This window comes from Oryza sativa, chromosome 2, assembly GCF_034140825.1.
Source record: "Oryza sativa Japonica Group chromosome 2, ASM3414082v1".
NCBI classification, from domain to species: Eukaryota; Viridiplantae; Streptophyta; class Magnoliopsida; order Poales; family Poaceae; genus Oryza; species Oryza sativa.
Genome location: NC_089036.1, coordinates 33936536 through 33958346, shown reverse-complemented (window position 1 = coordinate 33958346; position 21811 = coordinate 33936536). Strand labels below are relative to the sequence as shown.

Genomic DNA, 21811 nt, shown 5'->3' with positions numbered 1-21811 from the left:
TTGAGGAGGCATACGTAGCGGAAGTATGCGATGCGGATGCGCGGTGGCAATGCTTTCCTCTGCTCATCAGAAATTCCACGAAGAGAGTAAAGCAGAGGAGCTATAAGCACGCGCGGACCGGAGCAGTACACGCCGGAGCTATAAGCAGGGTAATGTGACAAGCAGTCAAGCAGAGCAGCAGCAGCGGCGTCGGCTCGTCTAGCCTCAGTTTCTGGAGCTTCGGCGGGCTGTTCCTCGTTACCGGCGTGCTGTCGGGCGTCATGCTCATCGTCGTTCGTGTACCGGGAGCGCGACGAGCTTAGGTCGGCGGAGTCCGGCGGCGGGAGCATGTCTCTGTGGCGGAAGCGCGGGTGGCTGCAGCACTACGACAGTAACAGGAAGGGCAAGAGGTACTCCAACCTTCAAGAGGCATGGCGACGAAACAATGAGAAACGGCAGCACGAGTCAGATGCACAGTGGACGGAAGAAACAAGAGGCCATGCGCAGCTTCACCGCTGCAGCCGCGAGTCCAACGAGTGGCTCCAGAGATTCGGAGATAGACGTGGCTTCTCCAGCGGATGCGGATGAAAAGGAAAGAAACAACTAGCCCATTGTCTCAGAAATACGTGCGCAAGATGAACAGGTACATGGATTTTAAGTATTATAGGGCAGGTTTCAGAATTGAACGACGAGAAACCACACAACATAGTACGATAAAAGCCCAAAACTCTCATAATCTGACGTCAGAACGCACATATCGGAAGGTATCGGAAAGTTTACAAACGATATACTTTCTTCAGGTTATCAAGTTATCTAGTGCAGAATACATGCAACATCGTCAAATGAGTTACGAATGAGCGAATCAGTTATCAAAGGCACGTACCACTTTTGATAGCAATATCCACCTCTAATTTCAGTTATTGCCATTTCTGCAAGCGTAGTACAATAGGAAAGCTTGCTGAAGTCATCCAGATATATTGGCCTGGTCGACTTCTTTTCCACTAGAAAGTAGCAGTACTCTAGTGCAAACTCCACAGAACACAGGGTACTACTCTGATGGAACGAGTAGATATTGTATATTTCCTCGTGTATGTTGACAGTGAGAACTGTCTTCTCCAAAATAACAGCAACAAAAATAACCCCATGCATCATTACAATCCACATATCAAAGCTTGAACTTTATACAAGCACACGGTCACCACAAGTAACTGTATTCTGCCGTATTACCTCAGAAAGCAGATCACCCTAATGCATTTCAATCTCCTGCACAGGAATATCTGTGTGGTCAGAGCGACGAGTATCAGATGTTCCAGATGAGCTCGCTATCTCAGATTTGCACAATGGGCAAAGTGCATTAATCTTCAGCCATTTATCAACACATTCCTTGTGGAAACAATGTGTGCAGGGAAGTTCACGAAGCTCATCATTGTGTGCATACTTTGCAAGACAGATGCAACAAACCTGCAAAATCAAAGGGTACAGGCACAATAAATAACTACGATATGAAATAGTTGGTTTGCTGCCAACAGATGAAAAAAAAAAAGTGAGAGGAGGGGGGCATACAGCATCCTCAGCAGATAGTGACCGCTCCTTGTCAGTCCCTGCAGCTACTATCCCACCATCTTGGCCTTCAGCTTCATTTCCTGAACTATGACGGCGTTTCTTGGTTTTGAATTTGTATGTTGGAAGAGAATTGATGGATTCTGAGGTAGCCCCTCTTGTATTGTTTGTATCTTCTCTAAATCCCATAACAGATATGATGCAGGGCAGGCAGCAGCATATCATTGCACAGAGGATGAAAGGCATGGCATACCCAATACAACTAAAGGTAAGGAACACAATACATAACCTGGCAGGGAAAAAAGTCAGCAACAAGATCAAGGGAGCATCTTATCCACACAAAAAATATTTGTATTTACCTGTACAAGTTTGGAGCATCGGCAGCAGAAGAACGCCCGCCAAATATCCACACATTTCCTACGACAAACCACACAGCAAAGAAACAATCCAAGGCCATCTTGAAGTGGTCAAAAAGAGCATTAATCCTGAAAAGGCATTTGTCTTTAAATAGCAACATTGTGAACATGTGTAAATAACAATCTAAACAATAGTGTTCCTTGCAATGCTCATACACAGATGCTTCAGACATGCACTAAAACATATCTAGCCTAGTTGATATCTTGTAACATTTTCCTAGGCCAACAACACGACTCGGCAAGCCTAGCCATAGAACTAAAGAAGAATCACTTATATACAGGCAAGATCTCACAATAGCAATTTTAATGCAAAAGATGCACAACAAAGTACCTTGGATTAGCGAGCACTGCATTTCGTGCAGCATTCCTTCGACGCTCTGATGCACTAGCAGAAGGCTCAGTTGAATTGTTCTGAGAGGAGCCTTGAAGTGTATGTGCTGGCTCATTTTCACCATTGACAATATTGCGGTGTATATAGCGCCAATAAAGATGGGGTAGTGTAGCAAAACAACCAACTGTATAACCTATGACCCACTCAAATAATGGAGCTTGCGGATGTTCCTTTCTTGAAAGAGAAAGCACAACAATAGCAGCTACAATTTGGCTCACATTGACAAGAACTTCTATTGAAATCCAGAGTCCAGAATTCAAAGGGCTTCTGTGCCGGCGAACATAGTTATCACTTCTTCTAGCACCTGAAGTATGTCCTGCACTAGGTGCACCAACTGCTGATGGTGCCTGCAAAGCAGGTACTAGCGCTCTGGTTGCAGATCTATCAACAGGATTTGGTTCTCCATGGTTTTCTCTAGCAACACTATGGGAAGTCGAAGTAGATGGACCACTGTCCCTTGGAATATCAATTATGTGCTCATGGCCACTAACACCTGTAGTTTGTTCCATCCTCGAAGCGTGCATATCGGTATGACCTTGAATTTCAAGTAACGTTGAAGGCTGAGGTCATCAATTCTTAGATGCAACAAAGAAAGAAGCAAGCTGCTAAATTTCTGAGACCTCCAGTTTTCTCAAAACTGAGTGCAGGAATTATCTACGATTCTACGCTTCAGCAGAGACTTCCAGCTTCAAGTGAACATTTAGATTTATATCACAAAGAGAGCTATTCTGCAAGAGAACACAGTAAAAAAAACATCAATTTCGCACATAGAAGGAAAATAAATTTTCAAATAAACATTAAGACGACTAGAAATGAACATAGAAATTATTGCAAAGCTGCTGAACACGGAAATGAAGAAAGCAGGTAATCTGTATGTTCAACAAGTTGAAATTATGATGCATTTTAAAGGTGATCAAACATCACAAACCTGTCCCCGTTTATGTAATCATGGGGCTTTGGACATTGTTTTTGCCCTTTTCAGAATACTAACACGCGTAAAAGAAACAGCAGTGGATATTAAAGCATACCTACCTCCTCTCAAGCATAATAATATCCATACAGTACATAGATGGACAGGTCACAACGCATAGAAGAAAAATAATAAACTTTGACAGAACATGTATGCGCAGTATGCAGGTTTGCCTAATTTAGTAATATTTAAGTTTGTCTAAATTATAAAGTGTAGAGACCACCATGCAGGCAAAGCTAGCAGCTGTCTATTCACACATGTTTCCACTTTCTGGGTTATACCTGATTAACAGCAAACCACAGCTGACACACAACTTTACCAGGTGAAAGTTATACCAAAGTATAAAAAACAGGCTAGGCTAAATTAGGAACCAGAACATAGAGTGTAAAATCAGGATGCAAGGTTCAATACAATACATGTGTTGTATTGTATCTTATCATAGCACGTAAGAACATATCCCACAGTTTAGACTCTAGAGATGCAATAGGTGGAATATTCAACAGATCTGAAGGCCTGATGTCAAAATCAACACTACAATAACCACAGCACGGTACATCATATAGAAACAATATCATTCACCTCTCATAGGATCCAATGATCCATAATGACCAAGGTCATTCATAGCCAATGTTTGGAAAAACATGCCTTAAATTAATACCAAAGGCGTTTGGCAGGCAAAGAACAGGACATCACTCGTAGTATGGATATGCAAAACAAGCATGATAGCACCAAGGGTAAGATATATCAGTGAAGAGAGAAGAAGCACCAAAGTTTGTAAAAGTATAATAGCATTCAGAGAAGGGAGAGTAAACTAATCCACCCTACTGAAAACACATTGCAGTATGACACAACCTGACCTAACACATTCAGATACCAGGCTGAGGTTTGCATCCAGTTCCTGAAAGACCAAAATCCAAGTCCTGATCTATTTTTACCAGTACTGAAACAACCAAACTGGGATTATATCACAAAACACCACTACCAACAAAATTTGACACCAAGTTTAGGCAATCCATATCCGTACACACGCACATTATTTCTCTCTTTTCCAAGGAATTTTCAGCAATTCACATTCCAAAGAACCCTTACTTTCTCACCGTTGGTGTTGTAATGAAGGCCAACAATAGTCAAAACGGACAACTCCTAATTGATGAATGCATAGAAAATATATATTGATTTTACAGAATAGTGTTTGTCATTACCACTTAAACCCTGAAAACTAAGACATAACAGTATGCATAAAACCAAAAACCGGATGAAGTTCCCCTAACATGAACAAACCACAGATCGATCCCCTAACAAGCACAGCCACAAAAAGTCATTCCCCCCTACTATCTAGGTCCCACTTTCACATGATATTGAGGCATTGCGCAGAAGCACATTTGGGAATATTACCGTAAACGTGAGTTGTGCTACATTTAAGGTAAAAATTCAGAGCAATCGCAGATCTGGCGAATCCAAACCATATATAAACACACGAACCCACTCAGGTCAGCCGATCCGCGTAAGCAAATATCACAGTCGAAAGGATTTGGGGCGCAGATATTTACCACGGACTTAGAGCAACACCGTGGAGGGTAGATCGGTGGCCCGACAGCTGAGATTCCCCCTAGGCACGACTCCCAACTCCGCCGGATGGGAGGGTACCCGCGCCCGTGGCAGAGGACACGGCGAGCGGGAGGCAGTGGCGACGAGGGAGCCGCGCGCATGGGCGGCGCACAACCCTAACCTTACCGAGTCGTCGCCAGATGCACAGAGAGGAGGGTAGCTCGCGCTCGCGCGCGCGCGCGAGGCGCGACGCGGGAGCGGCGCCCGCACGGTAGACGACGGCGCGGCCGAGGCGCGCCGAGCTCCGCTGCCTGCGCCGCGGCGGCGACGGCGGCGGCGGCGGCGAGGTGAGGTGGGCGGAGAAGCGGAGAGGCCGAGAGGGAGAGAGAGGGTTGGGGGGTGGGGTTGGTTGGTGACGAGGTGAGCAACGAAGGGGTCTTCACCCTCTCGCGATTGGCCGATTGGGGATCGCTTCGTCCTCCCGCAAAGCAGTGGGGGATATGGGGAGACGGAATATGGGCCGGGTCGGGCCGGATCCGCGACCGTGACTGAAAACGAGCCCCCTGAACCACCCACCACACGAGGTTCACCCACCAACCACCGTATGGTCCACATTGCCTCTTCGCAGGCCCATCTTTCTCCTCGGCCCAACCAATTACACGGCCCATCTACACTTGCTTCACGACGTGTTGCACGAGTTCTTCCGTAAGGAACAAGGGCCTGTTCACTTTGATGCCAAAATAAATCTTACCAAATTTTGGTAAGGCATAGTTGCCGAAATTTTGGCAACTTGCCAAAATTTTAGCAGGATTTCTTATATAGTTACCAAAATTTGGCAGCAAACTAAATATAGCCACTTTTTTGGCAACTTTACCAAAATTTGATAAGGTTGAAAATGGCATCAAAGTGAACAAGCCCTAAGTTCTCGTTTTATCGCTCAATTTGAAATTCATCCCTAAACCACAATACTACTAGATATAACTTGTCTCTCAGCTTAAAAATCGGGTCACATTTGGTCCCAATGCAATATTCCTCTCAGTTTTGGCTGACGTGGCAGCTAGTATTACGGGACGAATTTCAAATTCAGCGACAAATTGAGGGACCTAAAGTGAACTTATTCCTTTCAGGAATGCTCGTCTTGTCTATCTCCTCGGCCCAACAAATTACACGGCCCATCTTTATACTACACTTGCTTCACAACGTGTTGCACGAGCTCTTCAGTAATGCTCGTCTTGGATGTGATCACGAATTTTACCCTGCTCGAGTGCCCTGTTCCATTCAATTTCGGGGACAGTTTGGTCACGGTTTTCACGTGCTCTAGATTACAGGATAGTAATACTTCTCCGTAACACTTTTCGAGCTGGCATGACCTGCACTTACAGCATTCTGCAGAAACAAGTGGAATACCTGTTAAATTCAGTGTATCATCTGCAGGATTGCAGGAACTCTTGTCAGCTGTAGTATTACAGCATCACTGTATCAGTGTCGTTTGGCCTTGCAGGCAACAGCAGCAGAGCAGAAGAAGAGACCTGTCGGATGATGCCCATAGCGAAAACCACCGAGCTTCCTGCGGTTTTCATGGCTAAGCTGTTTAACTTGGTTCATTGAACACCTTTGTTTAGCTTGGCTTTTGTCCATTCATTTGCTGTTTTCGCCAACAGCTTGTACCTAAAAGGCAGGACACCAACAGGTTAGATGCAGGCGACATGTTTGAGACAGATGCTGCATCGGAGACGAAGTCCGGCTGGATTTGTTCGCTCATGTTGGGACACTAGGACATATACTCTACTCCACTTATGCAGACGCAAGGGCCATATGCTCAACGAAGCTTTTGACGCGTTGGCCTAGTAGTAGAAGAGGGCCCCCTGGCCCAGCACATAGAGCCTGTCGCATCAGCCAGGGCTGGCATGAAAATGGAATTACCCTGCATCTTTAGCGTCATTATCTACTGGAGTACTATCTCCCAGACCAGTAGAATTCAGCTCGTGCTCATTGCGTTTTTTAGTTCACTGAACTCGCCTGACCCGTAAAATTCCGCTCGTGCTCTTTGCGTTATTGGAGTTTACTGAACTCGCCTGATGACCCGTAGAATTCCGCTCGTGCTCATTGCAATTTGGAGTTCACTGGACTCCCCTGATGCTACTTTCCTCGTGCCTGGAATTCAATGCATTCATCAGAATTTGTTGATTCCACGATCGAGCCGTGCAGACAAGAGAGCATGCATAACGATTATTCCCACGTGATGTTGTTCGGTTTACTCAGCTGGGAGTAGTAGTACCGTCTGGTAGTGCAGCTCTGATTCTTTTTGCTTTTTTTTTAGAAATATATTACATACACCATAATTACAACGTACGCATACCCACCCATATATCGACGAACAAGTCATTTATCACTTAAAGGATAACTAAACCTATGCATACCCACCCATATATCGACGAACGAGTCATTTATCACTTAAAGGATAACTAAACCAATACGCAAACATCCATATTAAGTTTAAGACTTGAATCGGGATAAACACGTCCATTTGAATGAACCCAAATAATTGAACCATGCTGGAGATGGATTCTAATAGCTCGAGTGAATGTCCACCTGTTTATTGCATGTCAACTAGATGGTTGCAAAAAATTTTTTAAAAAAATTGACAAGATAGATCAATATGTAATATATCACTCTACAAACATGCAAGTTAAAATTCTACTTGTACAAGTCGTAACAAAAATAACAAATTTAAGTGTAAATATACATATAGTAATTTGAGTTTTGTTTGTTATTTTTTGTTACAATATGTAGAAGTTGAATTTTAACTTGCATGTTTGTGGATTGATACATTACATATTGATCTATCTTATTCATATTTTTTCAATTTTTTTCATAACCATTTAGATAACATGCAATAAATGGGTGGACATCCACTCGAGCTGTTAAAACAGTTTCCAACCATGCTCCCTATACGTATACGTATATATCAGCATGCAGTTCCATTCGCTGAACCTTGCCGACAACGATTCCTCACTATCTGGCACCCCATCCTGCCCAGTTCCCCATCAATCCCCGTCCGGCAGCAAGTGTGACAAGGCAACAAAACGAGCTGCCATTTTCCGTACCTGGATACATACATGCACGCTGGCGACGGACGGACGGTACGTTCGGACAGGTTATCGGCACGTCGACTGATCCCGGAGAAAGACGGCGCCAAAAGGTTGCGTACTAGCGTCAAGGAGCGTTGGAAACGTGACAGCCGAAACAGCCGTGGATCGCAGGCAACAAACAGTGAGTAAGCCATCCATCCAGCCAGACGACACCGGTGTCCGTTTTATTGCGAGCATTGAATCCGAAAAGGTGCCTGCCTCCCGGCCGATAAACAGATAGAAGCGCGCGTGTACGTCGTCGTCGCTGGTTCCGCTATCCCGCCACCGTGCGCTGCGTGACGCCGTCGCCGTCTCTCGTGTTTCGCCACGAGCCCAACAAAAGAAAAAACAACGGTCTAATTTAGTTCCTAACTTTTTCTTTAAACTTTTAATTTTTTTATCACATTAAAGCTTTCCTACACATCATATAAACTTTTAACTTTTTTATTATATTATTTTAATTTCAATTAAACTTTCATTTCAATTTTAGAGTGAAAACACACCCAATATTGCTAGCCGCAGCGCGCGCGCGTGGCCACAACCCCCATCCGGGCGGGAGACGTGCCCCTGCTGACGCTGATGGGGCATCGCGGCCGGTGTCTCGCGCGCGGGCCGGCCTTTCGGCTTTCGCTGCCGCCGCGAAAACGATCGACGGCCGGGGCGCACGGCGCACGACGACGCGTAGGTCCGCGCGCGTTTCCGCAGCCGGTTGCAACCCTGCAGCGTGCAGCTAGCCATGCACCGCTCGTTCGCCATGACACGGTGTGTGCTGTCAAGCGTCGCGCGATTGCGGATTCGCCGAGCGGCAACCGGTGACCGTGATGCGCACCTGCCTTAGCTAGCTAGCGTTAAATGCTTCGAGAATCTTTGGCCCTGAGAATAAAAGCTCTCTAAAAATAGTTCAGCTTTTGATCAAGATTCTAAAAAATTATAATTATAAAAAATTATAATTATAGAATCTAGAAAATAAATTAGAAGCAATAAGTTGGGAAACCCACTTTTTTCAGATTCTCAAAAACCGGCTTTCAAAGCCAGCCAGCCAGCTTCTTCCTAAAATCTTAAGCTTCCTAAACGGCTCCTTTATCTGCTCCTACAGCAATGAGTGCTTTACTACAGGACCATTCTAAATGTAGACCTATACAGATGCGGTGCTCCTTCTGCCGTGCTTCCTCCGACTTTCTTGGAGATGGAAGAAGGTGCCGTGCTGCTACACGCTGGATCGATGTAGTACATATACAAAAGCAATGGATAGGATTGATCAATCCGTAACTGCTCCTGTATGTCGAGAGGAGGAGAAGAAGATTACTGTTACTGCTGGTAGTGTGGTGTAGTATGTGGTATAGATGACGCACCCGTGATGACAGCCTCGGGGCCTTCATCACTCATCCACGTCGGCACGAAAACCTTTTTTCGATCCCACTAGCTGGAATTATGACCATGACAGTTACATCTACGTTGCTTTCTTGTTGTTTTCTTCCACAATGTCAAATGTGAAGCTGCAAAGAAAAATGGCACGCGCTGAGGAAAGGATAAAAGAAAGCAATGTTCCCTTTTTCCTTCAGGGCAGCATGGAAAGCGAGCTCTTCAATCTGGAGATTTTTAGCGTTTTTTCAACTATGGTGGGTCCTTCAAAAATTGTGAATCTAATCTCCCAAAAAAAACAAGTGATGAATCAGGTAGGGGAGTTCATTGACATCGAAAGATATGCATAATTTACATATGCCGAAAGCGATCCATTTCCCTGCCACTAACCAATAGAATTGAAGATCTTATCAGCTCCAAAAGCAAGTACCAGATCTTTGTTTATAGCCCATTTTATCCATTAGCTCGAGTAGCACCATGAGCTAACAACATTCTTGTATGCCAGATGAAATGCCACTCGCACAGAAGCACCGTTGGCAATTGCAAATCATATTTTTGGCTGCTCTGTGGTGTAGGTTTCATGTGAAAAGATGACCATATATTGCCCAGAAGTCACTGGTTTGGTATTTGGATTTAATTTCTGCCGTTGGTTTTGCTCCAAGCCGGCCGCGTGCTAGTACATACTGACTGACTTCCATAGGAGATTCCCACACTGTTGTATTTTTACAGAAGCTGAAGCTGATTCAATTGAATTAGGCTGTGTTCCTTCCAAAGTTGAAAGTTTGGGTTGAAATTGGTACGATGTGACTGAAAAGTTGTATGTGTATGACAGGTTGATGTGATAAAAAATTTAGAAGTTTGGATCTAAAAACAGCCCTAGTAGGTCGATCTCATCTTCATGACTTCATGACATCTGCGCCCATATGCCCTTTTTAACTACAATTTTTTTTCAACTGCATTTTTGTTTTTCCCAGAGGGTAAATAGAACGTTTTCAGGGCAATAAATCAGAAGAAACAAAAGATGATATAAATAGCTACATATGTTCATTCCCCTCCAGGATCCAATTCTCAGTTTGCCTGGCACGGATTGGCTGATATGAGTTGAAGTTGATAAGATCGGGTCAAAAAAATCCCAAGCTTACTAGGCTAGGCACACGGATTTTTATACGTACTTGAGCTAACATCAAACCAAGCAGTGATGGTATGGCCAGATTACATCACCTCATGGCCACTTGATTAGGGGCAATAACCATGAAAACCCATATACAAGTTGGAGGCAATTAATTAGAGAAAAGCGAGAGAATCGCTAGCCCTGTTTATTTCTAAAGCACCTTTGCCGCTGCATCTATGCAAATGATCTACAGAAGCATCAGTGTGTTGGCCTTACATAAAAAAAAAATACTCCATATCTTTCTGAAGGAAATATGCAAATTCTTTCTTTTTTGGAACAACAAATTCTCCATATCTTGTGGGACAGACCGGCGCCATTGTTGATGACTCCAGCAGTAGTAAGTCATGATCCATCGCTGCATCATTTGGAGCCCACATATATACTCGGGAATCCCAATCAGTCGTGGCCTCGAGCTCTCTTTCGGCCGTGATCATGAAGCCGGTGATCAGTTCATGCTCATGTCCACATCTCATCTCATTCCACCACCAGCCAAAAAAGAAATAGAAAATCTCTCTATTTTTGGATTTTGCCGGTATTATACTAGTACTAGTCAACGAACTTGTTGACCACAGGATGTGTTTCGTTTTGTGGAGGAGATGGTTAATGGACCATCTAATCGATCTGAACTCCAGATATGAGATCTTGTTTGGTTTTGATTGAATGGTTGGTCCATCAACATCTCCTGCTCTAAACGTACATTGGTGTATTGTTACTTATTTGTTAATGGAAAATAAACAATGACGCCGTGCTGCCAAAATCAAGGGATGATCTCATCTACTGATAGACCATTCCACCCTTACACATTGAGATGACTAGTAGTGAACTAGTGATAACTCAAATTAAACACACCATAAATATAGATATGTTCTTATTAACTACTCCATTTGTCTCAAAATAGATTTATTTTTTATCCATTCCACATATACCAATAAAAAAACTAGAGTACACTCACTTTATCAAATCTGAATACAATTATTACTTTTTTATCTACTCTTGGTGCTCTCATGCTTTCATAAACTTTGATGTAGTGAATACTCAAATGTGAACTTATTTTGGACAAATTAAAGGAACCAAAAAATAAATTTATTATGAGACGAGTGAGTACTACTGGACGAGACTTTCAGCTCATTGTTTGTTGTATGGGTGAATTTTTTCAGTACTTTAAGCGAGCTGAAAAAAAAACTGTGATAAAAACTCAGAATTAAAATTTAAATCGCGACTGATACACCAAATGCAAAATGTTGGAGCTGTATTACATTACCGAGGGCCTGTTTGGCATAGCTCCAGCTCCAGTTCCACTCCTCCTGGAGCTGGAGCTCGGCCAAACAGTTTCAACTCCACCAAAACTGGGAGTGGAGTTGGGTGGAACTCTATCACAAAATGAACTAGAGTTGTGGAGCTGGGTTTAGGCAGCTCCACAACTCCACTCCAGACCTAACTCCTCGAGCTAAATTTAGGAGTTGGAGCTGTACCAAACCGGCCCTGAATATCAATCGGATCCAAGGATCTTTGGCCGTCCAATCCATTGAGCGTTTCGCCCCTTACTCCTAGTACCATACCATGGGTGTGTTTAGTTCACGCTAAAATTAGAAATTTGGTTGAAATTGGAACGATGTGACAGAAAAGTTGAAAGTTTATGTGTGTAGGAAATATTAGATGTGATAGAAAAGTTGAAAGTTTGAAGAAAAAATTTGATACTAAGGCCCCCTTTGAATTGGAGGGAAAATGGAGGAAAAACAAAGGAATTGAAATCCTACACTATTCATGCCTTTGATTCGTAGGAATGAGAAAAGGAAAAATGTAGGAAACTTTTCTATTCCTACAATTCTAGAGCAAAAACGTAGGAAATTTAACATCCACTCTAACCTCTTGGAAAACTTTCCCAGAGTCTATCTCTCTCATCTAATTCCTGCATTTTTCCTGTGGTCTAATCAAACGGTCATTCCTATATTTTTCCTGTGTTTTGCAATCCTCTGTTTTTACACTTGCATTCCTACCAAAATCCTGTGTTTTTCCTATTCCTCCGTTTTTTCAATCCTACGATTCAAAGGGGCCCTAAACCATGTTAGGCAGGCAGTTAGGTAGGTGAGTAACTAACGGTGACACGACCTCGTCAGCTTTGAAACGTTCACGCATATCCGTGCAGAGCCAAAGTGCGTGGACGCGCCACGTAAGCCTAAGCCCCCCCTCCCCGACCCGGTCGCCGCTGCTTCCTGCCGGCTTCCGCGCGGCCAACCAAACCCAACCCGACCGGTCGCGCGCCGCGTTTCGGCGAAGCCCCCGACGAAGCAGCCGCGCAACCCCTGCAATGCATCTCATTCTCGCCGAAGGGACCGATCGATGCGAGGCGATGCCCAACGGATCGGACCGGGACGACCCGGTCGGGTCCATCCGGGACGCCTGCCTGCCACGTCGACCCGGCAAAGCCAGCGTTGACTCCCACCAGCGAGAGAGAAAAGAAAACGAGCGTGACGTGGCAGGTCCTGCGCGACACGCTGGCGTTGACATGGAGCTTACCGGATCGCCGTGATGTTGTCGTCGGCCAACTTCTAGGAAACAAGTTAAATTGACTTGTAGATGTTGTATTACTCCCTCCGTTTCTAAATATTTAACGCTGTTGATTTTTTTAAATATGTTTGACTGTTTGTCTTATTTAAAAAATTTAAGTAATTATTAATTCTTTTCATATCATTTGTTTATTGTTAAATATACTTATATGTATACGTATATTTTTACATATTTCACAAAAGTTTTTAAATAAGACGAACAGTCAAACATGTGCTAAAAAGTCAACGGTGTTAAATATTTAGAAACAGAGGGAGTAGTAATTAACTAACTGAAGTAGGAGTAGGATATTTTTGCACATGTCAAAATCAACGTATGAACTCCAATCTCCACCAGGAATGCAGTAGCAGTACTCGTGTAGTAGCGTGGGGTATTAGCAGACCTATCCTTTCACAGCATATTTACAAACGAAAAATAATTTGTAAATAAAACTTTTTTATATGTGTGTTTTTGATGATCTAAAAGCAACTGAAAAATAAACTTTGATGAGAAAACCTAAAATTAACTCTAAATTTAAGATAAAAAATTAAATTTTAGCTGATAAGTGTAAGTATAAGCGAAAAAACGAGACGACAATATCGTTAGATTAGATAGGGGTAAAGTAAAAGTTGCTGCGAATCCTGACCTGATCAAGTCAGGGGTTCATTGATCTCTTCTCACTTCTCAGCAACAAAGCTTACACACGCATCGCACGTTGGAAGAACAGCCCAAAACATTCGCGATAGACAGACAGTAACCTCGCTTGAATAGTGAGCACTCGCGCTGTCTCCTTCTGTGATCGCCACTAGCTCTAGTTGACGGTTTGCGAGCGTGAAACGCAACGCAGAGAGGAGAAACGAGGCAAAATTGGCGGACGGATGAGCGAGGAAGAGGACGCGATTGGAGGCGTTGTTTGGTTGTGGCGTCGCGCGCGTATGGCGTAGCGTGGCAGCAGCCGTCCCATCAATCACCCGTCGTCCATCTCTCGCTGCCTCCTTTTCCGGACCCGAGAGAGAATCCGACGAGTACGAGAGGCAGCAGCCGCCAGCCGCGCTGCTCGCGTTGGTTGTACCCCTTCAGTTTGCCCCCACGCATCACTCCACCTGCACTACCTCCTGCTCCTCGTTTTGTCTTTCGCTTTCCTTGTTTCATCTACTCCTATCCTTTTTTTCCCTCTTGGTTTTACACTCTATGACACGTCATCTTGGAGTACGGAGTACTTCACACTATGCTCAGCGTTCGTTTGAAAAAATTGTTTCGTTTTTCCACGAATATTTTTCAAACTGTCAAAGCCATGTGTATTGCATAAAATATAGAAGCATTGTTTAAAAGATCATGATAATCTATTATTTTTAAATTTAAAATAATTAATATTCAATCAATTATACAAGGTGCTCGTATTTACGGTTAATTTTTTTTATTGCTAGATAATATATCCATAAAAAACACTGGAACTTATATTTGCTAGTCTTCTAGTAGATGTATTTATAAGATAGGTGCGGTGTGCGGGTGTGTTCTTAAGAGTAAGTGTGTGAGCGTCTATGTTTGTATCATGTTTTAAAGAAAGAAAATCATATGCTAAAAACTTATCTCGTTTTAAGTATTTTTCATGATTTTTTTTCTCAAATATACCCCTAAAGGTAGGAATAGTATAATTTCCGGGGGTGCTCGTTATACGGTGTGGCGATGGTATAATTCCCGAACCCAGTAATAAAACCGCTGGATGTGAATCCCGAGGCGGTGCTCCAGAGGCCGAAATCCACGTGCCACATGAGACGATATTTATTGCCCCCCTGTGAATCTCGATGCAATTGGCAGGGGGCCGGCAGAGGGCGTTGGTGAGCGTAATTTTTGAGCCGTTTGTTTACGGCGCGCTCTCACGTTGTTCATCGCGCTGTGAATCGGAGCATCGAAATCCCCAAGTAGCCCCCTCCTCCTCGGCTGCCACGCAAAAACAAACCCACACGCCGTACATTCGCTGCCACGCAAGCTGGCAAGAATTTTAGCGGGGCCCACCTGCTGACACTGGCGTGTGGGCCCGAGGATCAGGGCGACTGCGCGCGGCTGTCAGTGACCCTGTGCGTCGCAGACTCGCAGGGGAGAAACCGCGACGGCGAAGTGGTGTTGTTGCTGTCCTCCTGCGGCACGCCTGACTAGGAACAATCATTAGCTTAACCAACAAGATTTGTTAATTACCAGTGTTGATTCAAACATGTTTTTTTTGAAGATTTTGATTCAAACATGTCTCAAACATGCTTAACTCTCATTTTAGCTGTTTTGCGTTGTTTAATTTGAGGCTAAACATGTTTCTTTTTGTCTATTTTTAGGGGAGGGGAAACATGTTTCGACATGGCATTTTAGTACCAAACTAGGGCTAACTGGAACCAAGGTTCGTAATTCCGATAGATTATTTTAGTTAGTTTTCATACAAAGTTGATGGAAAGTCATCGATTTTTTTCCTTTGGTTTTGGTAAATTGATAGGACCGAATTTCACCTTGAAAACGGTAATGTAAGCCATGATTCGAGCCATAATAAATTCATGTAATGTTTTGTAGTGAAGAAATTTAATTAGATCATAAATTTGTCACTAAAATGTTTATCGAGTAGTATGTGTTTAAAGCTGCATGCTCACCGCCTCGTGGATAACCAAGTGTATTAAGTGTGTGGTGCATATTCGTCTTTCATATGATAAAGGACAAATATGTAACGAAAACGCTGATAATTTAAAATTCAATTGGGATTTACAACAACTGATGCACCAATGTGATACTGCAAATTATTTCCTCTGGCCGGTGATCAACGGCCAAAAAGCTCTCATGAGAGCAAGTCTAGTAGTACAGCCCACTACTAGCTCCAATTCATCTATAACCAATTTATACAATAATTGCTTACTATACTATAAATATATGGTCCCACCTGTCATACACACAGTGTGTCTTGGAGCCCGCTGCTCTTCTCTCTTATCGTTTATATCATTAAAATATATTTATAGTTGTCTAATAGCCTGCTATTATACCTGCTCTAATAGTGGGTTCAGTAGCTAACTACTGTACGTTTAATTATTTCCTGGTGTTTTTATACACCCAAATCTAGCTGGTGGATTCTGTTTACACTCAGCTTTTCTAATTAATTTCCCTGTATAGTACTCTTATCTGGACTGGTTTCCTTATCGTGTGTTTTCAAATATGAAGACATTAGAAATGGATTTGACCAATTGAACTAGGTAGTAGAAACCGTTAAGCCTAACAACCATGATGATCATATAAAAATTCTGGAAGATCACCGGTGGCTTCTCAAATCAAATGCTCTGCCTTCCAGTTCTATAATCTAATACCCACCTGATATGCATGGCATGTGAACAAGAGGGCATAGGTGGTTACACTTACATTTTAATCTGTTTGTTTTTTTTTCAAGAAATCAACAATCGAATCATGCATGGACACCACTTGCTTATCTAGAAGGCTGGAAGTTAGACACGGAAATATTTTCTAACTAAAACAGCCCAGTACATCAACTTAGGTGTAACTCTTTTTAAACTGCTGGGGCATGAAAGCAGAGCATTAGAACTTTCATCCTAATTATGGTGGAATTTACTCACATTTTTATCTTCTAATAGTAAGAATTGTTGGATTCTCAAATTAGCTATAAAATTATTAACAGGAAATAAGTATGATAGGAAGAATACCTTTTATAAATGCACATAAACATGTATGCATTTTTCTAATTCAAACCAACATTTCAATTTTGCATTCTAGGTGATGTTATCTTATGACACCGGACACGAGCTAAATCATGATTTTCAAGGGCTAGTCATAATAAAACCAACACAGAGGCACCATGGCAAATAAGACCAATAAATGTTACACCGTTAATAATGTGTCGTAGCCGTTTTCAGAGTGTTTTTATATGATAGTAGTGTATTTAATAACTACACGTATACTTTCTCATGACGCTATGTTTAAAAGTTGGCGCCAATCGCAACTAAAAGTAACCTCACCCAATTATCTATTAACTTATTAAAGGAATAGAAAAAGGATCATCCACGTTCGCTCTCACGGCCTAGAAATTCTTACATTAATTGAAGAAAAAAGAAAAACAGAGTCCATATAGAAATACAATTTAGAAATAGTTGAAATTCGAAATTAAAAAAATAAGGAATATTGGAAGAGGAGACTAGAGTCCATATATAAATACAATTTATAAATAACTGAAATTCGGAATTAAAAAATTAAGAGTATTAGAAGAATAGTATAGAGTCCATACTATTAAGAAATAATAGAAAATCAGAATTAAAAATAAGGAATATTAGAAATAGAGTATAGAGTCCATATAGAAATACAATTAAGAAATTATAGAAATTCAAAATTAAAAATAAGGAATATTAATAGAGTCCATATAGAAATTTAAAACTAACTATTCAGAATAAACATAATAGAATTAAAAGTAGAGTTTAGAGTTCGTATAAAAATACAATTTACAAATAACTAAAATTTAAAATTAAAAAAACATGGGAAGAAGAATATAAAGTCAATATATGAATATAATTTAGAAGTAACTGAAATTCGAAATTAAAAATTAAAGAATATTGAAAGATGAGTTTAGAGTCCACATAGAAATACAATTAGAAATAATAGAAATTCAGAATTAAAAATAAATAATATTAGAAGAAGTGCCTAGAGTCTATATAGAAATACAATTCACAGAGAACAAAAATTCAGAATAAAAGAAAATAAAATATTGAAAGACGAGTCTAGAGTCCGTATAGGAATATAATTTACAAATTACTACAATTTGATATAAAAAATAATTAATAACTAACATGTATATAAAATACAATATAAATATTACACATTAGTAGTTTCGTAAAGTTAGTACAAAATTTAAAATTATGTTGTTATTTTAATATATTAGATTGAGAAAACATACATGCTATTATATAGGAGAAAATATAATGATGCTAGCCGCGTAATCTGCGTAGGAATCCTGCTAGTTTTTTTTACACCAAAAAGAAAATTTACCGAGGTCCACAAAACGTTGAACTATCACTTGGAACACGGCAATACGAAACACAACAAAAACTGACTCGTCTGATTTGTAAAACCAGAGAGAAAAGAAAAAGGGGGAAAAGGAAGTTATAATTTTCTTGCCACCCCCATCACGGCTTCACTTGGCCTCGTCTATAAAAAAACACTCCTCTGTCTCGAATCCTTCTTCCTCTCCCTGCCCCCGATCGGCCTCGTCCTCTCCACGCCGCGAGCCCACCAGAAAACGCACACGCCGACGCGAGCCAATCAACCCGCCGCGCCGCGCCTCGCCGCCGTCGCGATGCGACCGGGCGGGCCGCCGAGCTTGCGGGCGGGGCTGCAGCAGCAGCAGCAGCAGCAGCCGGGGACGCCGGGGAGGTCGCGGCGCCGGCCGGATCTCACGCTGCCGCTGCCGCAGCGGGACCTCACGTCGCTCGCGGTGCCGCTGCCGCTGCCGCTGCCGCCGTCGTCGGCGCCGTCGTCGACGTCGTCGTCCGGGTCGTCCTCGCTCGGCGGCGTGCCCACCCCGCCGAATTCGGTCGGCTCCGCGCCGCCGGCCCCGCCGCCGCTGTCGGAGCTGGAGCGCGTCCGCCGCATCGGGAGCGGCGCGGGCGGGACGGTGTGGATGGTGCGGCACCGCCCCACGGGGCGGCCGTACGCGCTCAAGGTGCTCTACGGGAACCACGACGACGCCGTGCGGCGGCAGATCACGCGCGAGATCGCGATCCTCCGCACCGCCGAGCACCCGGCCGTCGTGCGGTGCCACGGCATGTACGAGCAGGCCGGCGAGCTCCAGATCCTGCTCGAGTACATGGACGGGGGATCCCTCGAGGGCCGCCGCATCGCCTCCGAGGCCTTCCTCGCCGACGTCGCGCGCCAGGTGCTCTCCGGGATCGCCTACCTCCACCGCCGCCACATCGTCCACCGCGACATCAAGCCATCCAACCTCCTCATCGACTCCGGCCGCCGCGTCAAGATCGCCGACTTCGGCGTCGGCCGCATCCTCAACCAGACCATGGACCCCTGCAACTCCTCCGTCGGGACCATCGCCTACATGAGCCCCGAGCGCATCAACACCGACCTCAACGACGGCGCCTACGACGGCTACGCCGGCGACATCTGGAGCTTCGGCCTGAGCATTCTCGAGTTCTACATGGGCAGGTTCCCCCTCGGGGAGAATCTCGGCAAGCAGGGAGACTGGGCCGCCCTCATGTGCGCGATTTGCTACTCCGACTCGCCGGCGCCGCCGCCCAACGCCTCGCCGGAGTTCAAGAGCTTCATCAGCTGCTGCCTCCAGAAGAACCCGGCGCGGCGGCCATCGGCGGCGCAGCTTCTCCAACATCGGTTCGTCGCCGGGCCACAGCAGCAGCAGCAGCCGCAGCCGCAGCCCCTCGCACCGCCTCCGTCATGATGAATTCCGATGGGATTCCGGCGTTGATCCGGCTCGGCCATGGATGGACGGTGGTTTGGCATTGAGACGTGGGATCTAGGAGTGCTCTTCCTAGCCATTTTGGGTATTCAAGCCACCACCACAATTTAGTGATTTACCCTCATCATCATCCCCTCTCTTGTCGCTGTTGCTCCTGGAATTAAGCTCCTCTCCTCTCCTCCCCTTCCCCTCCTCAACTTTTCTTTAATCTCTTCTTCTTCTTTTTTTTCTTCTTCTTCTTCCAATTAAGTTCATGTTCTTCCAAATGATCATCATATAATATGGGTTGTTAAGAAAGCAATTTCTTCTTAATTAATTTATTTTCTAAAATCATCATTGGAGCAGTAGAAGTAGTAGTAGTAGTAGGTGGTGGTGTCCATCTGCTCCAGTTGCAGGAGGAGGAGGAGAAGATGGTGACAAAACAACATTGTGATGCTTTGCTGTGCTGGCTTCTTGGATTCTGCAAATTGTGGGGGGTGGATTGGATTGGATTGGATGGATCATGAATGGTTGGAGCAAGCAAATCTTGAAATGGGAACCAAATCAACTTTATTTTTTCCTCCTCCTCTTCCTGAATCCTGATCCTTTCTCTCTGGTGGTTTTGAGGGGAGAATGATCGAATGAAATCATGAATTGCTCTCTTTATTCTTTGTCTCACTTTGCTACCAGTAGTAGTATATTGCTTCTGAACCTGTGCTTTTCTTCTCTTCTCCTTTTCCCTTTCCCAGTTCATTATTTTTGGGGCCCCTGTAGGGATGGCACTACTACTACTTTGCATGCATCGATAGATTTGGGTCATTTTTTTTTAGCGTGACATCCTTAATTTTCACGTAGTAAAAGGAAAGCATGAAAAAGAACAAGAAGAACAGGGGACGCAGCCGCGAAGGGCCCTCTGCTTCTGTTGTGCAGAGAGTGACAATTGCTTGCAAATGGATAGATTTGTAGGTCGGCGAAAGGGGCTGTACATAGGAAAAGCGATGATGAGATGGTATGAGATGAGATGAGAGCAAGAGAGAGAAGAACCAACCAAGAGGGTGTCGCCTCCATCAATGTGGTGATGCTGTACGCAGGCCGTCCTGTGCTGACATGTGGGCCCGAATGGGCTGCTTGCTTCGTGGAGGTGTATGAATTGAGTTTGTGAACAGTGTGCATCTACAATAAATAGACACGGCCTTCTCATGTGTGTGTGTATGAGCTGACTTATGATGATGATGCAGTGCACTTGCAGCAAAGAGTACAATGCGCCCCAGCTGAGAGGAACAATTCAACTGTGATTTCTAATGCAAGATTTTATCTAGTATAACTTTATAAATTACTTCTTTCGTTCTAAAAAGTTTATCTGTTAGTTAAAAATGAACCAGCATGATACAAAAGAAAGAGAGGAGTGTGAATTACTCATCCTCCTATGTCCTATCTTAGTAGTAGGTTAAAAAGGGTGTTTAATTATCTCTCCCAGTGTACATGAACATGATGATGAGTACTTCGTCGTACCACGTATGGTTGCATGCGCAGTACTCCTCTGCTTATAATGCGTGATGCGGTATGTCTTGCGTGATGCATTATTGGTGTAGTTAAGATGGCACGAGATGTCAATGTTTCGTCCACAGATTACCTACGGGAAGTACATCCAGAGCACTCATTTATATTCGTTTTGTTACTTTTCTAGAAGCCCTGCTTATGATTCATGAGTACTCCAGTAGTCCAGTAGTACTAGTAAACATGGTTGTGAATATCACATCTCAAGAATATACTCCAGTGACTTGGAGGGGGACGTTGATTACAAGGCCATTCCCGACTCAATGACTAGGATTGTGTCTATAGCATTAAATAAGGTGATACCTAGGATGAAAAATGATGTGGCATGTAAATAAATGAGAAAAGAGAAGGAAACCATGTCTTGAGACATGGTTTCTACACAACATCCAAGACATCATGTGAGATAAGAAGTATTAAATTTAAGTATGGAATATTAGTGTTTGCATTGGAAGAACGGTGTCTAGTACTAGTCTCTTGATGATGTGGAGTTTATGGAAACCATGTCTAGTGTTTTAGGTTGGGAATGGTTTAAAGGAAACGGTTAAAACCTTAATCACCGGATAGGTGGCTCATTTGGTATCCTACAAACAAATTATAGTTAAATAATATTGTACTATGTCCGTCTAAAAAATATAGTACTCCTAGATTTTAACTATGTATCTTGATATGCTCTTATCTAAATTTATATCTACAAACCAGTAGAACGGTAGATATTAGTAGTATTAATAACCATGCCACTTTCAAAAGCA

General features: G+C 43.4%; 2 protein-coding genes across 2 annotated transcripts; one reads left to right on the top strand and one right to left on the bottom strand.

The window, feature by feature from the left end:
* Window positions 1–754: 754 nt before the first annotated feature.
* On the bottom strand, window positions 755–5334 carry LOC4330958 (E3 ubiquitin-protein ligase At1g63170). The gene is made up of 5 exons (XM_015771505.3): window positions 4867–5334; window positions 2287–3074; window positions 1899–2024; window positions 1543–1828; window positions 755–1440 (listed from the first exon to the last, which is right to left on the bottom strand). The coding sequence occupies exons 2-5, from the start codon at window positions 2868–2870 to the stop codon at window positions 1225–1227; spliced, it is 1212 nt and encodes a 403-aa protein (XP_015626991.1). The 5' UTR covers window positions 2871–3074; window positions 4867–5334; the 3' UTR covers window positions 755–1224.
* Window positions 5335–18295: 12961 nt separating this feature from the next.
* LOC4330957 (mitogen-activated protein kinase kinase 5) lies at window positions 18296–19827 on the top strand. The gene has a single exon (XM_015772117.3). It carries the CDS (start codon window positions 18399–18401, stop codon window positions 19506–19508), a length of 1110 nt encoding a protein of 369 aa, XP_015627603.1. The 5' UTR covers window positions 18296–18398; the 3' UTR covers window positions 19509–19827.
* Window positions 19828–21811: the final 1984 nt, after the last annotated feature.

What these genes read in the sequence shown, in the direction of transcription:
- LOC4330958 (XM_015771505.3), bottom strand. Translation starts at nt 2,870, where the DNA reads ATGCACGCTTCGAGGATGGAACAAACTACAGGTGTTAGTGGCCATGAG. An exon ending in GCAGTGCTCGCTAATCCAAG is followed by an intron (nt 2,025 to 2,286) that starts GTACTTTGTTGT and finishes ATGCCTTTTCAG; the next exon opens with GATTAATGCTCTTTTTGACC. An exon ending in CACTATCTGCTGAGGATGCT is followed by an intron (nt 1,441 to 1,542) that starts GTATGCCCCCCT and finishes TTGATTTTGCAG; the next exon opens with GTTTGTTGCATCTGTCTTGC.
- LOC4330957 (XM_015772117.3), top strand. Translation starts at nt 18,399, where the DNA reads ATGCGACCGGGCGGGCCGCCGAGCTTGCGGGCGGGGCTGCAGCAGCAG.